Source organism: Dromiciops gliroides, chromosome 6, assembly GCF_019393635.1.
Source record: "Dromiciops gliroides isolate mDroGli1 chromosome 6, mDroGli1.pri, whole genome shotgun sequence".
Classification (NCBI taxonomy): Eukaryota; Metazoa; Chordata; class Mammalia; order Microbiotheria; family Microbiotheriidae; genus Dromiciops; species Dromiciops gliroides.
The window spans coordinates 53,221,836-53,239,694 of record NC_057866.1 but is presented as its reverse complement, the minus strand read 5'-3'; the positions used below and the strand labels follow the sequence as shown (position 1 = coordinate 53,239,694).

Sequence of the window (17,859 nt, the reverse complement as noted above, 5' to 3'; positions counted from 1 at the left end):
CGTGATTCTGCAGCTGGGGCAGTGTGCGGCAGTGGAAAGTATACGTACTCATAGCCAAAAGCTGTGTGATCCTGGGCAAGTCACTCTCTGTGCCTCAGTTTCCCCCTATAAAATGAGGAGGTTCGGTGACATGGCCTCAGAGCTCCCTTCCGGCTCTAGGTATATACTGCCATCACCCTGGGGAAATCCTACCCCTTCTCTGGATTTCATCTTCCTTTGTTGTTAAAATAGGAGGGTGGCACTCTAACATTCATTTTAGTTCAGCTATAGGAGTCAGGATTTGAACAGTCCAGAGTTTGCTGGACATAACCTACCCTTTACAGTAAATCTAAACTCAATCACCCAAGGAATTAGGACATAAAACAGGCATATTGCTTAATTCCAGAGGGGAAGCCCTGCTCTGCACACTACTTTCTGCTCCAAAGGAAGGGTCTTGCTCTCCCCAACTTCAAAAGCTCTGCCTCCTTCTCACTGCCTTTATCTTTCCCCACAACCTGCCTTGCCCATGAAAGCAATCAGTCTGTTTGCTGGCCTGTTAAGTGGGTGCTAGCTAAATGCCCCTGCAAAGAGAACTAACCACAAGACCTGCCCCCCCACCCCAGAGCATTATTGTTGGCCAGTCTCCCCTGGTGAAATAACAAACTCAATTGTCCCTTTCTTCTTCCCACTTCCAAATCTAAAAACAGTTCCATAATTTACATGTGTTAAGTTTTCAAGCTTTCATATACTTATAACCTGTAAATTTCCACAAGCCTCTGGTTTTGATATGTATTCATACAAAGATGAGGAGAGGAGAAAATTTGGCCCCTCCAGTGACTGACTGCCCTTTAATGAACTACATTTATGAATTTCAAACCCAGCTACTGTTACTTTCTGTATATGATATGTCATAATTCAGTAAAAGCATAAGTTTTTTCATATTTTTTTCTTTTAGAGTAGAGTTTCTGCTATACATTATGCACTTCCAGAAGCAACTGTGAAAATCATTAACTATGAAAGTGGGAAGGGGCCCTAGCTGACAATTTGCAGCATTTCACCTCCTCCCTCTTTTTACCCTTCTCCTTTGCAGCAACCCACAGCACACCGGCCAAAGGATTTTTAAAACACCTGATCAAATCCCCAAAAGCCAAAGGGATTGGAAACTTGCAGCAGGAAAAACTCTCTCTCTCTCTCTCCAAGATGGCAGATGATTTCCCCTTTTATCATAGACTGGGATCTATCAGTTACTTAAAAATGCTCAGTTATCTATTAATTGGTAATGGAATCAGATAAAATGTTGGCCAGGTTGCAGTTAGATGAAAGAAAGAATATACGAAACTCTATTATTTTCACCCGATCTATAATCTAAATCTCCCTTTAACCTTCCCCAGATTAAAGTGGAAAAAATACCAACATTTGACTAAAGGCAAAGCCCCAAGAATTTGTCAGGGATCAATCAACATTTAAATACCTACTACAAGTTAGACACTGTGCTAAGTGCTAGAAGATGTAGAGGAAATTCCTTTTTGGGTAATGGCTGGATCATATGGACTCTCGGGTCCTTTCCAGCTCTGGAATGCTGGGAATCTATGTTCACACTGTAGAATTCTACTGGAGCTCAAATCCAGCTTGCTGGATCTTTACATAAAGCCAGGGACTCTCCAGCCTTGTTGTCTTGGGGAAGAGCATATTCATATCACGAAACTATTCTTTCTGATGTGGCTCAGAGATCTCATTCTTCACTCTTTCTTGGCTAATTACAATGTGCTTTGTTTTATAAGGAAAAGGGGGGGAAACTCACAAAATCTCTAAGGAGAAGAGCTGTCGATCTTTAAAAAAAACAAAACAAAACAAACTCAGGGGCAGCTAGGTAGTGCAGTGGATAGAGCACCGGCCCTGGATTCAGGAGTTCCTGAGTTCAAATCTGGCCTCAGACACTTGACACTTACTAGCTGTGTGACCTTGGGCAAGTCACTTAAGCCCCATCGCCCTGCCAAAAAACAAACAAACAAAAAAAGAATCTCTACCATTCCATAGGACAGTCTGGCTCTGTGGCTCACAGTAAGTGTGAACAAATGTTAGTTTGAATCACTTTTTGTTAGCTGAATTGCTATTCCTCCTTTTATAAAAAAGCCCACGGGGCAGCTAGATGGCACAGTGGATAAAGCACCAGCCCTGGATTCAAGAGTACCTGAGTTCAAATCCGGCCTCAGACACTTGACACTTACTAGCTGTGTGACTCCGGGCAAGTCACTTAACCCCCATTGCCCCACAAAAAAAAAAAAAAAAAAAAGGCCCACAAGCTGCCCAACTCCTGGGCCAACAGAAGAAACCCCTTGATACTGTTCCAGACCAGTGAAGACAGGCAGCACCCAATGTGCTGTTCACTTGATCTCATCGAGGTTTGGATACCACTGCCTCCTTCTAAAGCTGGCTTTCTTAACTCTTTGTGGGTCCTGGACCCCTTTGGGAGACTGATGGAATCTACGGAGCTCTTCTCCAAATAATCTTTTTAAATGCATAAAATAAAATACATAGATTAGAAAGGAAACCAAAAGTTAATGAAAATAATGTGTATTTTATTTTCTTTTGGCCATTGAAGTTACAGATGCTCTGGAGTGTATCCCTAAGAGATCTCTGGGCTAAGAAATCCTGCTCTGGAGAGATGCGATCCACATAGAATAGAGGCAGTAAATGTGGTGGAAAATATTTGGAGAATGCCTCATATGTAACAAAAATAACATAAGGTAAAACAACACTGAAAGGGTCACAGAATGATGATTGATGAGGTAACCAACAGTGACTTCAGAGAACTGACAGGGAAATATGCTTCCTGCCTCTCAGCAGGCATAGAAAGGGGCATACCTTGTCAGTCATAACCAGTGTGTTGGTTTGTTGGGCTTAGCGGTCATTTTTTTTAAACAAAGGAGGATTCTATAGACAAGAAGGAGTCAGGAAGTGATCGGAATGTTTTCAAAAAAATCAACTAATGTCTTTTGCCACATGACTAATAGAAATATGTTTTGCATGACTTCACATGTATAATTGATATCAAATTGCTTGTCTATTTAAGGAAGATGAGGTAAAAGGAGGGAGAGAATTTGGAACTCAAACTTTAAAAAAAAAGAATGTTAAAATGGTTTTTACATGTGATTGAGAAATATTTAATGAAATAAATAAAAAATATATTGGAGAAAAAATCAACAAAGCTTTTAAAAAAATTTTTTTTAATTGTCAAATACGTCTTCTGAAGTTATTCTGGTAGGGTGGGGTAGGGAGCATGCAGGCCTGCCCTTTTTCTCAGAACATAGAAATTTGAACCTAGATACTACCTCCTGGGTGGTACAGAAGATAGATCACCAGACCTTGAGTCCTAAGACCTTAGTTCAATTCCCAGTTCTGCTAGTGGCACCTGGATTATGTCACTTAACCCTCTGGGCTTGGTTTCCCCCATCTGTAAAACTGAAGGAGTTGAAATAGATGACCTTTCAAGTCTATTCCAGTTCAAAATATATGTTCCCATTACTGCTGTTGGCTCACATCCCTCCTCCGTTTTCCTCTTAACCATCGGTTCTAGTCCAGGAATGAATGGCCCACTGTGTTTTCTGAGTATAAAACATTGAGGAATACTTCAATCTTTGGGACGACCTTTGTGTAACATGGTAACCAGAGGCTGACACAAAATAGGTATTCAAGTTCTGGAGTGGCTGGAAGCCCTTCTTCCAATTCTAAGCCTGTGCTTTCTTGCCATTGCCCTCCGTGATACTGGTTGGCCCATGCTGTTAAACTCCATGGGTCTATAGCAACTGATTCACCACCTTGGTGGCCCATAGGGCCTAAATCCCTTGGCTCTTGCCTTATCTTACAGGGGCCCAGGCCTCCATGCAACTTCCTAGACTGCTTCACTCTATGACACTGAACATGGTCTCTTCTTGTTTTCAGCTCCCCCCTTTTCTGTTCTCTTTCCCCATTAGAATGTAACTTCCTGGGCAGCTACATGGCGCAGTGGATAGAGCACCGGCCCTGGAGTCAGGAGTACTTGAGTTCAGATCCGGCCTCAGACACTTAACACTTACTTGCTGTGTGACCCTGGGCAAGTCACTTAACCCCAATTGCCTCACTTAAAAAAAATTAAAAAAAAAAGAATGTAACTTCCTTAAGAGTGATTTTACTGCTTGTTTATACTTATATCCTCAGCTGTTAGAACAATACCTGGTACACAATAAGTGCTTAATAAATGTCTTTTCTGTCTAGATATGGCTTCTGAGGTCCCATCCAGATTTACATCTATGATCCCATGACATCTCCCCTCCACCCATCCCCCAGCCCTCATTTTTCTCATCTGTAAAATGGCAGCATTGGATAAGAGGACCAACCCTAAACATAATCCTGTCCTCTTGCTCATGGTGGAAGCCAACGCTTGGGCTTGCTATTATTGGAATGCAGGAAATAAAGAAGGAATAGCTGGGACTTACATGATTCCTTTTCTCTTCATCCTTTATAGTGGTAATAATGGTCTCTGAAACAACTGTTTGTCCAGTTTGATTGTTGGTTACCTAGGATGGAAACATTGGCGCAGTGAGGACAAATGTAACATTCGGTTCAAGGTTCATCCAACAAATCAGTCCCAAGGTTCTTCTCCGTTCCCAAGGGAGACACATCTGGAAAAACAACCTGATTCTTAACACTTGCCCTTTCCTTCCCAGGTACATGAAAATTAATCAGATTCGGCCCTAAATAATAATGACCAGTGCAACCAGACCTTCCTAGTGAATAACCCTCGACTGTCTCAAGTGCTTTCCCAGACCATGTCTCAGTGTCTGAACTCCACAACAGGCCCCTGCACCTACCCCTGGGGCATCCCCCAACACCCCCTTCATTCCACAAGTCAAGTGAAAAGGAGAAATTCATTGTTGCCTCTGGCTGTAATTATCATCTCCACGTGGAAACAGTATAAATACTGCTTGAATGAATGACGCTGGTCTTCCAGCCTGAACACAGAAGAATTCCACATGGTGTTAGGAGGGAGCTCTCTCTGGAAAAAAAGATGGGTGAGACCCCTATTTTCCCATGGGAAGAAAGCCTGCTGGTGCTACAGCTGTGATGAGGTGCCGCGCATGTCTCATACCTTGTCAATTTCCTGGTGCCTGTAGATGGTTTTGTTTCCAACCTTGATTTCACTGTGAGAGTCATTGTGGAAATTGGGAGGCAGCTCTTGCAGGATGACTTCTGATGAAGCTTTCGTGGCTTCCTCCTCTGCTTTCATCTACAGATTCAATAAGAGCCTGATGAGCAATCTGATTTGTCTGAAAGTGATCAGTCAGAGCCCAACTGACTGGAAGGGGCATCGGTGGGGTGGTGCTCATCCCTGACACAGGAAACCCGGGCTTCAATTTCCCAGTCAGGAGTGGGGCATGACAGTGAAACCATAAAGACCAAATGGACAAGGAGTCCAGAGAGCTCTCTCCCAGATCCACCTCTGCTACTATCTTTTTCTGTTACCTTGAATGAGTAACTCCTGCCTAGACTTCACTTCTCTCCTCTTAAAATGATGATGATCTGCAATCCTGAAATCCCGGGCTTCTATGAAACCCTCCTCCTGGGCAGCCAGAGAACCTGAGAAGAAGTAGGTTGTTCAGTAGTTCAGTCATGTCCAGCTCTACATGGACAAAGATACGGGAGTAGTTTGCCATTTCCTTCTCTGTTGTGTTCCCATTTTATAGATGGAGAACTGAGGTAAATAGGGGTTAAGTGACTTATCCAAGATTCACACAGCTAGTAAATATCTGAATCCAGATTTGAATTTAGGTCTTCCTGATGCTAAGAGCAGTACTCTATGCACCCTGCTACCCAACTGCCTCTAGGGCATGGTGGGCAGAGGACGGAGAAGTGAAGGCATCATTACCTAAGCAATAGAACAAGGTCTGTGTCCTGCTGTCATCCTCTGTTTAACCACATCTGGAGGTTGAGTCCAATTCTAGGGGCCATATCTAAAGAGGAGCATTGACAAGACAGAGTACTACCAGGCATGGGCAGCCAAGATGGTGGAGGCTGGGGTTGGGGGAGGGAGAATGAGGCTGGTGAAACCATACGATTTCAGGCTAAGCTGAAAGAAATGGGTTTAACTTGGACAATGACCTCTGTCATCCAGCAGCTGAAGGGCTGACACATGGACTTAACTAAGCCTCCATCAAGTACCAGGCATGGTACTAAAGTGCCAGGGTAACAAACACAGAGAAGGAGCACTCTATGACTTTTAGAAGATGGGGGGAGGGGGATGTGTACACAGACAGGCATATGCAACATAGAAATTAAATAAACACAAGCGTGGTTTGGGGAGGAGATGGGAGATAGAGTGCTGGTTATGTGTGAGGAACAGCAAAAGGACCAGTCTAGAAAAAAGATAAGATATACACATTTTCTCCCCTTCCTCCTCCCCTTCCCCTTCCCCCTCTTCTTTCCCTTCCCCTTCCTCTTCCCCTTCTTCTTTCCCTTCCCCTTCTACTTCTTCTTCTTTTCCCTTCCCTTTCTCCTTCTTTCCATTCCCATTCCCCTTCCCCTTCTTCTTTCCCTTCCCCTTCGCTTTCCCCTTCCTCTTCTTTCCCTTCCCCTTTCCCTTCCTTCTTTCCCCTTCCCTTCCCTTCTCTTTTCTTTTGTGGGGGAGGGGGTAAGAGGGAGAGAAACTAGAGGCATGAGGAAAGCTTCAAAGAGGAGGTGGTCCCTGGTAGAATACATCAGAGTGAAGTGGAGGTGGAAGGTGAATGAGAAAAGGCACTCTGTAATTAGGAAGGGAGAGATCATTGCTAACCTGCAGTCTCTAGAAGCAGAAGCCAGAGTGTGAAGGGTCCAATATAAAATGGGAACAGTGGGTATAGACTCTGGTTTGAGGATACTGGCAACAAAATAAGGGCAATAGACTGGATGGTAGCTAGAGGTCAGAGCAGGGTCCAAAGAAGGTTGGGTTTTGTGGGCTTTTCTTTTTCAAATATAAGGGAGAGGCGAGTATGTTTGTAGGTGCAGAGCAAGGAACTACAAAGGGCTGTTGTGTGGGGAAAGGATTGATCTTGTTCTGCTCAGCCCCAGGGAACTAATTTACTAAGATCAAAGGGTAGAAGTTGTGGAGACAAATTTTGGCTTAATATGTAGAACAACTTCCAATTTATTGGAGTTATCTCAAAATGAAATGGCTGCCTTGTGAAATAGGGGTATTTCCTCACTAGAGAGCTTCAGGCTAAGGCTGAATGGCCACTTCTCAAGTATATTGTAGAGGGAGCCCTTTCGCAGGTGTGGTTGGGACTTAGCTTCTTGTAAGTATGGCTTGTTGCATTCTTTGCCTTTGTGTCCTTGTCACCTACCACAGTGCCTGGCACATAGTAGGGGCTTAATAAGTGCTTGCTGATTGACTAGATGGCTACTGAGGTCCCTTCCAACTCTGAAATGATCTAATTCTGTCATAATGGTGAGAGATAGAAATTAAGATGAGAGGAGAGGAGAGGAGAGGGGAAGGGAGGGGAGGGGAGGGGAGAGGAGGGGAGGAGAGAGAGAGAGAGAGAGAGAGAGAGAGAGAGAGAGAAGGAGAGAGAGAGAAGAAGAAGAGGGGAGGGGAGAGGGAGGGACAGGGACAAGGACAAGGACAGGGAAAGCATGTGTGAACTCCAATACTGGGAGAAGAAATCAGAAAGTATGGAATCTTTAGTGCAGTTTTCAGCTAGTTTAAGACAAGAAGGGGTTAGTTTCAAAGAAAAGTCTTTTCCATAGAGACCAGAGAGAAGGATGGGAAGGATAGATTTAGGGATATCTACAGATGGGAACCCAAGGCAGGTCATCTCAATATTCTCCACAAAGCAGGAGGCAAAGCCACCTACTAAGAAAGAAGTGATAATTTGGCCATCATATGGTTAATTTGGTCTCTGTACCTTCGGTGCCTAGCACATAGTAAGAGCTTAACAAATGATCTTGCTGGCTAGCTATCTAAGCCCAGGGAGAACAATCCACTTTGGCATCTGAATGATCCAATTTGGTTTCCTGTATTGGTCCAATAAGCAAATAACGAGCAAGTCTTCACTTCACTTAATGCAACAGAAATGAGCCTTTGTGTAAAATCATTCTCAGCAGAATGAGCTAAAGCCCTTTTAACAGCATCATAAACCATGGAAAGTGCAGCTTTATCACGGAAATTTTATGCACCCATAACTGTTATTACCCTAGCAGGCAAACTTGGGCATTTAACATGTCATATTCAGCACAGAAAGTCTATGTTGCCTATTAAAAATGGCACATACGCAACTTATGGCTTCCACGAGCCCATTATAGATGCATAATGTGATAATAGGGGAAGGTATTCATTCCATCTCAGAACCTGGGTTCTGGCAATAAGACAATCTAACAACACAGCAAGTGATTAGATTCGCCAGGATCATAAATAAATAATAGAATGCTAGAGCCAGGGAGAAGAAGCACACTGTGGTAGAAAGAGCACAGAATCCAGCAGAAGCAGCTCTGGGTTCAAATCCCAGCTTTGATAGTCTCAGACACGTCACCTTTCTGGGTCATTGTATCTTCTCTATAAAATAAGGGTTTGGACTAGGTGACCTTGAAAGTCCTTTCCAGTCTGCCTCCAGCATTGCACATGTGGTGTGATGATTAAAAAGTCCAAGGGACATCATTTTGGGGTAATTTAATCATTTTATTAATAAGGCCAACAGGCTATTAATAAAAGGATCATCATTTGGCCATGTTTCTTGGACCAAAGACCCCTAATGGTGGTGGGTTCACAGTTTATATGCCCTTCAAAGAGCAGGTGTTCCAGAAGGGTGGTAATCAACTCAGACTGGTTAACACAAATACCAGTGTGGGCTATATTAAAATGAAGGTCACTCAAATCGTGGTCAAAGACACATTAATTTCCATATCACCTGTCTTGATAATAAGGAGAATCAACCTTTTTCCCAGGCCTGTCTGAGCAAACACAATGAGCAGGAATACAGCCATTAGCCCATATTTAAAATTTCTTTCACTGTCTGATTAGATCTTAGTCTGGCAAAATCTCTGAGAGGTTTCCCACACTGATTGTTTTTTTGAATGAGGAAGTAGAAAAGGGGAAAGACCTTGGTCATAACACAATAATTATTAAACATAAGAGAGAAATACCTATTTCTCAGAGTGTGAAACTGAGTCAAAGAGCTGATGCAAGTGCAAGGTTACACCGTAGAATCATAGATTCAGGCTTGAAAGAGACCTTAAAGATCATCTAGTCTACCCCTTCCCATTTTACAGATTAGGAAATTGAGCTCCAGAGAGGTGAAGTGACTTGCCTTGATTAAATTACTTGCTAGATTATAGCTCCTTGAGAGTAAGGACAATTTTATTCTTTGTATATGCCTAGCTCAGTGTCTGGAACAAAAAAAAGGCACTTAGATAATGTTTGTTAATTGATTGGCCAGGCTCATTACATAGTTAATGAATGTCTGAGATGGGGTTGAAATCCAGGTCTTTATGATACCAAGTCCAGTGCTCTATCTATTACGCCACACTGCCTCTAGCAGAGCTGGGACTAGAACCTAGGTCTCCCAGCCAGTCAATCTTTCTACAATGCCTATAGGGGAAAAAACAGCCATAATAAAGAAATAATGAAAAATAACAAGCAATCATGAATAAATATCAAGCTCTTCAAAGTTTTCCAAGTGTTTTACTTGGATTACTTCAATGATTCCCAAAACAACCCTTTGAAGTAATAGCTAGGGTTATTATTCCCATTTTACAGATCATGAAATGGAGGCTGAGGTTTAGTGACTTCCCCAAGGTCGAATATTGAGTAAGCATCTGAGGCAGGATTCAAACCCAGCTCTTCCTGACTCCATTTCAAATATTCCATTCACTATACCAAGCTGCCTCTGTAAATGATTGGGAGCATGAGACATAGTTCCTACCCTTTCTTACTTGCAAGGCTGTTATGAAAATCTCATGTGCTAGGACACATGAAAACATTTTGCAAACTGTAGAGAGCTCAGTGGAATATAAGTATTAACTGCTGTTATCACCAAACTGGATGACAAAATCAGTATGTAATGCAGCTGCCTGCAGCCTTACTCACTCCTTCCACCAGTGACTTACAATTGAATATAACTTGCTGTTCCCACCCCCACCCCCAGCCCCATTTTCAGGAAAACAACAGCCTGATGAAGCTGGACTATGTGAAATGCTGAGAAATCTAACAGCAAAATCATGATATAACTCTACAAAAAATTGATGCCAGAAATTGAGTGAGGTCTGCATGGTCCCCTCTTCTCAGCAATAGAAAAGCAATAACGTTGCCTTGGTAAGAACATTATTGCTTTCATGGAAAAATATCATCCTCCTTACCTAGGGAGGCAAGACAACCAGAAGATTGGATAGAAATGAAGGAAACAAACATTGATTAAGCACCTACTATGTGTAACATGCTTTACAGATATAATCTCATTTGTTTCTTACAACAACCCTGAGAGGCAGGCGCTATTATAATTTCCCACATTTTATGGTTGGGGAAACTGAGGCATAGGTTAAATGACTTGTCTAGAGTCACACAGCTACTAAGTGTCTCAGGTCAGATTTGGACTCCTCTTCCTAGCTCCAGGCCCAGTGCTCTATCTCCTATGCCATTGCGGTCACTGTGCCCCAGGAAGGAAAGGATTAGCAAGATCTGACTAGGAATTAATCTCATTCTGCTTGCATCCAAAAGGCAGAAGTCAAAGCAATGGGAGGAAGCTGCAGAGGGGCAGATTTAGGCCCTGTAGTTGGGGGGGAGGGGGTGGGGGGTGGGGAGCTAGGTGGTGCAGTGGATAGAGTGCCAGGCATGGAGTTAAGAAGATTCATCTTTCTGAATTCAAATTTTTCTCAGATACTTACTTTCTAGCTGCGTGACCCTGGGCAAGTCACTTAACCCTGTTCTCCTCACTTACCTCATCTATAAAATGAACTGGAGAAGGAAATGGTAAGCCACTCCAATAGTTCTGTCAAGAAAACCCAAAAGGGGTAACAAAGAGTTGGATATGATTGAAAAATAAATAAATATGTATAGTGGAAAACTTCTTAATAATTAGAGCTGTCCAAAAATAGACTGGACTACCTCCAGAGGCAGTGGGTTCCTTCTACACTGCAAATCTTCAAAGAGTATGAAAAACCAATTGGCAGCAATATTGTAGAGAGGCTTCTCAGTCAAGTATATTTTGGGTCAGATGACCTCTGAAACATACTTCCAGTTCAGATTCTGTGATACGAACCTGCCATGATAATGTTAACTTTACAGAATCAAAGATTTAGATCTAGAAGGGAATTTACAGGCTGTCTAGTCTGACCTCATTTTATAGGTGAGGAAACAAATCCCAGAGAGAGAAATTAACTTGTCTCCATGTGCTGCTGGAACAAGTACACCTACTAGCTCAACCTTACATATACCACTTCATTACATTTACAAATATTTACTGACTCAATATACACCTGTTCCACATACACTATATCCCATCTCCTTCCTCTATAAAATTGTACAAATGGTCTCCCACATCAGGGACACCTTTTTCTTATCTCCACCTCTAAAAGCCACTAGCTTCTTTCAAAGCACAGCTCAGATACCACCTATTACACAAGGCTTTTCCTCATGCCCCCATCCTTGTAGTGGCACTTTCCCCTCGTGAAGTTACTTTGTGTTGGGAGGCTAGGGGGTGCCGTGGATTGAGCACAGGCCCTAAAGTTGGGAGTACCTGAGTTTTAAATCTGACCTGACACTTACTAGCTGTGCCAACCTGGCCAAGTCACTTAACCACAATTGCCTTAAACATCTGGGGTCAGCTCCAGTTGTCCTGATGTATATCTTGCCACTGGACCCAGATGGCTCTGGAGGACAGAGTGAGGCTCATGACTTTGCCCAGCCTTTCCTCACTTTAATCCAATTCATTACAAATCATGACATCTCTCATCGTCTTCTTTGAGAATGAAGGACAAAAACAACAACTTTGTGTTACTCTTCACATATTTTGGTTTTACTTATAAATATGTTGTAGCATCTCCAGTAAAAATGTAAACTCCTTGAAGACAGGGGCTGTGTTATTTACCTGAGCACCTAGCATGGTGCCTGGAACACAATTGGTGCCTAATAGATACTTATTATTGAATTATCTCATTTGTGTGACAAATATATCCATATTCGTGCTAATGAACCAAATTTTCTCTCTTCCTCCTCCCCCTATCCCTGAATTATCTCATTTGCTACTATCCCTCAAGGTAAAGAGTGTAAGTATTATCTCTATTATCTCCTTTTTTCAGATTAAGACACTGAAGCTCAGACAGGTAGAGTGACTTGAGGATCTAATTAAAGTCCAGAGATCTAGCCTCTATGATTAAGATCATTGGCCACACCATATTCCTAACTCTCTATCACTGGTTTTTCTAGTATCATTAAGAATTTAAACTAAACCCTTACCACACTCTTAGCCAATGCATATTATGGATAACTACCTGCTGATTTGAGTAACGTGTGGCCATTGTGGATAATTTAGCCACAAAATGAGACATGGCCACACTTTGAATTGACATTTGGTCAATCAAGTCATTCCCAGATTCCTTCTAGCACCGATGCCTGCTCGAAGTTTAAGTTTCAAATGCCAATTAAAGTTTTATAGAAAATGGAAAAAAGCTTCAACTGAAATAAAATACGCGGTTGGCCTCTTTCTTCTTGGTGGGAATCCTCTTTCTTGCCCAGAAGAAGTTGAAATAAGTTAAAGGAAATGCATGAGTCAGCCTTGAGCAAGGCCAGAGCGTGCACAGTCGTATCTCTCTGAAAATGGAGACAGTTTTAGCTGAGCTGACTCTGAAATAATAAAGTTAAGTTGAAGTACTCCTTTATGGGCCTGTCTGGCTTCCCTCTGTCTTATCGCTACATTCTAGAATCCTTTTTTCCCCCATAAAACTATTTTATTATTTTCCAGTTACAAGTAGAGATAGTTTTCAACATTTGTTTTTATAAGATTTCTAGTTTCAAATTTTCCTCCTTCCCTCCCCCCTCCCCAAGACAGCAAGCAATCTGATATAGGTTATATATGTACAATCACATTAACATCCTAGTATCCTTTGCCAGACATCGGGAAATTGAAAATGGGAATACCAGGATCTGGACCATTTTGCTGTTGGCTGGAAACCAAATCCAGGTTGTTAATAAGACCTGAGCCACTGGGGCAGCTGCCTTTGTCCATAAGGTTATAGGACTGTGAAGTCAGGATTCAAAGGGATATTAGAGTTCATCTAGACTGATCTCTTGGTTCTAGAAATGAGAGAACTGAGACCTAGGAAAGTTAAGTGAGTTGACCAGGATTATATAGAGAGTAATTAGCAGAGTCAGGATTCAAACTCAGGTTCTCTGACTTGAGGGATCTTTCCACAATTCTACATGGGCTCCATTTTATCATGATCAAATCATAACCTATTAGGATGTCGGTTTCCTTAAATATAAAAGAAAGGGGAGGACATAGACTAGATGATTTGGGGTTGATTTCCAGATGATTTTGTTAGATTTCTCCTAACTAAATCTAGGATCTTTTGACACAATCCAGGCCCAGCATATCCCAACTTGGGAGAAGTGGCAGGAACTCCCAAATTTAACCTAGGCCTAGGGAAAACCAAAGATCTATCCCCTTTGGTAAGAAACATCTTGGGATTTAAGCAAAGTGTCCCATGTGGTACTGTGGGTAAGACAGAGTCTATACAGCTTGGAAACTTTTCTTGGCATTGGATGGAGTAGGACAAAGCCATAGGTTTGGTCAGAGCCACTCTAACCAAGGAAGAGAGGGGTGATTCTTGGGCTTCCTGTCACATTGGACCTCTAGCTGACTCTTTTCTGAAGAGTGTATCAACTAAGTCAGAAAGATGAATTTCAAACCTTAAGCCCTGAAAAAGGATAAACCAGTGAACTCTGAGTAATGTTAATAACCAATCTTGGACCCAAATAGAAATGAACCATATCTCCCCACTTCCTGGGATGGTGTTTACATTGTCAGGTATAGTCATAGTATCAAGTGTAAAAAAAAAATAAGTTTCAGTTGTTTCTCTTTATTAAAAGGAAAGGTTCACTCCTAGATGGTTGAAGTGAAATGATATCCAGGAACAACTGTGGCATTTACAACCAAAAAATGGACAATATTAAAACTTATTTTTTAAAATAAGTGAAAATGGTTAATAAGACAGGCTAAGGGTTAATGAAAGTTTAGGCAATTTAGCCTCCTCATAAAAAGGAAAGGGACGGCTAGGCTATCAACCTACCCACGACACCTTAGATCATCTCTTGTGTCTTTTCCTTTCTCTTTGCTCACAAGGCCACTGCCCTACAAGAGGCCTTCATCACCTCCCCATTGGCCTGCTGAGACCAGCTCTTAGTTGGTATCCCAGTTTTTTGTTCTCCCAGCTCTAATCTGTCATAAGCACATAGCTGCCAGAATAATCTTCCTAGAGCACAGGTCTTTCCCTATCTCTCATTTGCTCAAAAATGTTCAGTGGCTCCCTATTTCCCTGAAGATAAAACCCACACTCCTCAGCTTGGCATTTAAAGCCCTCCACTATCTTGCTCCAACCTACGTTTCCAGAATGATTTCACATTGCTTCTTTGTATATTCTCTATGTTTCTGCCAAACTGGACTTCTAACTAATTTTCCAAATTCAGAATTCTATTTCCTGTCTGTGCTTTTGCCCCAGCTCTTTCCCTATACTCTCATGCCTGGAATATATCCCCTCTTCACCTTTGCTTCTTAAAAGCCTTCGATTCTTTTAAGGCTCATTTAATATAAGAAGCTTTTCCTGTTACCACTAGGTGTTAGCTCTCCTCTCTCTCTGTAATCAATCTGTAGGTGCCCTATCCCTCAGTAAAATGTAAGCTCCTTGAGGCTAGGGACTGGTGTATTTGGGGGGGGGTGGCAATGAGGGTTAAGTGACTTGCCCACGGTAGGACTAGTATATTTGTATCTCCAGAACCTAGGACAGTGTTTGGCACGATATGAATGCTTAATAAATAATTGCTGAGTTCAGACCAGTGCTTTTGAAAGCCTGGACTCATCTGGGAGGCCACAAGACAAGGATATTTTTTACTTCTTTTTCCTGTCTCCAAATCATACTTGGGTTGATAACAAAGGCCCTACACTTCCCAGAATCCTTTTCTATAACCAGCTCCCCTTTGATGGAGGCTGAAAGTAGCCCCAGGGCACCAACCAGCTAGAGGATAAAACACCTGGATGGGGTATGGGGGATGAGCTCACCAGCAGGAAACCCCAGCTCCTGTGGACCATGGACTAGCAAATGGGGATTGTCATTATCAAGCTCTCCAAGAAAAAGCTCCTGGGACTTCTTTCCCGCGCCTGACCAGGTCTATTCATGTTTCTCCCCATAGCCAGGGTAGGTGTCTTGATGGTCCCTCTGGGTAGACCAAGATGACTTGCCCATGGCCACTTGCTCTTTTCACCGTTCCTGGCGCGTAGTATGTGCAAGTAAACGCTTGTTGACTGACTGGTTGACCTAGGGCACACGTGAACCTCTGCCCTCCCACCCAGGATCCCGCCAGTGGCCCGGCCCGGGGCATAGCTGGATCGGGCTGCTATCCCCCAGACCCAGAAGCCGGTTCGCTCACTGGCTCGGCGCACCCACCTCATCCACGGCGCTCTGCAGCTTGTGCTGCGTGTCTTCCATCAATTCCTCCACCTCACGGAACATCTCGTCGAGGGTGGCTTCCTCCTGCGGAAAGGTGAGGGCGGCCAGGGGCCCTTCCCGCTGGCCATGGAATGCGGGGGAGGGGACCATGGGGAAGGGAGAGGCGCTCATGGGCAGAGTGGAGGGGGCCGGGGCGGCTCGCCCCGCTCCAGCCAGGAGCCCGAGCAGCAGCAGCCTCGGGAAGAGCAGCATCCTCGGGGGCAGCAGCATCCTCAGCGCCTGCAGCGCCTGCCTGTGCGGGGAAGAGCCAGCGCGGTGACGCTCAGGTTCCGCAGCTGCCCTGTCTCTGCAGTTCGCTGCCTACCCCAGCACCCTGCCCGTCTCCCGCGGCCGGCCAGCCCTCCCTCCTTTCCTCTACCCGGCTCCAAGGGCTGCTCTAGGCCCTGGCTCAGAGCCCAGCCCCAGCCCCAGCCCCGATCCCCCGGCCAGAGCTGACCCCGTTGGGCTTCGTGCCTCGCTCCTCAGCTCCCTCTGGCCTTTCCCCGGGGAAGTCCCCCCAGTCCCTTCCCTGAACCCCCTTGCACCCCTCATCCTTCTCCCTCCCTTCCTCCTCATCTCCCTTCAATTGCCTCCCTTCCTTTCACTCTCTCTCTTTCCAGCCTTTCCCCGGGGAATCCCCCGGGCTGTTCCCTGAGCCCCCTCCCAGCGCTGTCCCCTCAGTCCCCTTCCAGCCACGACCCTTCTCCTTCCCTCCCCATTTACGTCCAGCCTTCTCGCCTCCTGCTCTCCCCGCAACCCGCTCCTTCCCGCTCCTCCCCAGGGATGCCCCGTCCCTTTCCCCGAACCCCTCCCAGGGATGTCCCTCTGGCTTTCCTCCCTCCATCCTACGCCTACCCCTTCCCCCCTCCCTCCAGTATTACCCTTCATTCCCCCTCCCCCGGCTCCCTCCGGGTTCTCCCCAGGGATGTCCCCAGTGCCTGGCTCAGACTCCTGCCCCTTCTCCAGGAGCTGCCGCCTTCCCCCACCCCACCCCACCCCACCCCGCGCTGAGGTCCCTACCTCCCTACCAGTCCTGCCTCTCTGCCTCCCTCCCAGCTTCTTGCCCTGTGTGCTTGGTCCCTAGGGATACCCCCTTCTCATCCCCTCTTCCAGTTCGCTCGCTCCCTCCCCTGGATCGGGCCTCCGCCGCCGCCCCCCGTACCGAGGTGGCCTTGGCTTGCTGACCTGCGCTTCCCCGAATGGCCGCCGCCGCCGCTGCTGGGGGAGAGCCGGGCGGCTCCCGCGGGTGGCCGGAACCGAAGGACCGGCCCGGGAGGACTGGGAGATGCGGCGTCTGGTACCCGCCTGAGATCCGTCCGCAGCGAAGCTTCCCAGTCTGCCTGCCTGCCTGCCTGTCGGGCAGTGCGATCAGAGGCGGGCTGTCTGAGCCGCCCTCCACCATTGGCTGGCTCCCCGGCACTCCTGGGGCGGTCCAAGATGCCTGCGAGAGGGGCGGGGTGGGGCAGGGAGGGCTGAGGGGTCCTGAGGCTCCGACAAAGCGGAGCAAGGCGCTCCCGCAGTTACTGAGTCCTGGATGCCGTCCTCTCCCTGGCAGCTGCAGCTGGGGCGGAGCTCAGGAAACCCAGATAGACCCAGCACCCAGGGCCCTGAGTTGAGCGATAGGCAAATGGGGCGGAGGAGGGGGAAGCCCTGGCCTAAGAAAGAGGAAAGCTGTGCTCTAGTCGCAGTTCTGCCATTGATTGGCTGTATGACCTTGGACAAGTGCATTCCCTCCTCCCCCCGCCTCAGTTTCCCTATCCCAAAGAGATTAGAGACATCTTTAAAGTCCCCGAGGACTACTTCCACCCCACAATCAGTGTAGACCAGGGAGACCAATAGCTATTCTATCTTGGCACTTGGAACCTCACCACATCTTGACATTAAGGTCGAAATCAAGCAGCAGAGTAAGAGGTGGGCGGGGAGGGCGGGGGAGGTTATGGAGAGGCGGGAGTCAGTCACATACCTAGTGGGCCTAAAAGGAAGGATTTAAAAAGGGAGAACCGCCACTAAGAACCAGCGCATCAATCCATGACGAACCTACAATATGCCCACCTCATTTTCTCCTTTTGCTTCCTTGCGGGTGCTGGTCCTGACAGGGCAGAATAGAGTAGTGGATGGAGAATCTGCCTCTGAGTCAGAAAAAGCTGGGTTCAAGGCCTACATCTGACACCCACTAGG

General features: G+C 45.4%; 1 protein-coding gene across 3 annotated transcripts in view; it reads right to left on the bottom strand.

The window, feature by feature from the left end:
* Nucleotides 1-16,996, bottom strand: part of DKK3 (dickkopf WNT signaling pathway inhibitor 3) — a 66,001-nt gene extending 49,005 nt beyond the window's left edge. Inside the window, exons 1-4 of one of the 3 annotated variants that reach the window (XM_043972860.1) lie at nucleotides 16,867-16,996; nucleotides 15,640-15,934; nucleotides 5,108-5,245; nucleotides 4,455-4,535 (exon numbers count right to left, since the gene is read on the bottom strand). In XM_043972860.1, the coding sequence (XP_043828795.1) occupies nucleotides 4,455-4,535; nucleotides 5,108-5,245; nucleotides 15,640-15,912 (492 nt within the window). In that variant the 5' untranslated portion in view covers nucleotides 15,913-15,934; nucleotides 16,867-16,996. Of the gene's footprint in view, nucleotides 1-4,454; nucleotides 4,536-5,107; nucleotides 5,246-15,639; nucleotides 15,935-16,404; nucleotides 16,439-16,843 lie in introns of those variants that run through there. The other 2 variants (XM_043972861.1, XM_043972862.1) reach the window with 2 other exon arrangements.
* Nucleotides 16,997-17,859: the final 863 nt, after the last annotated feature.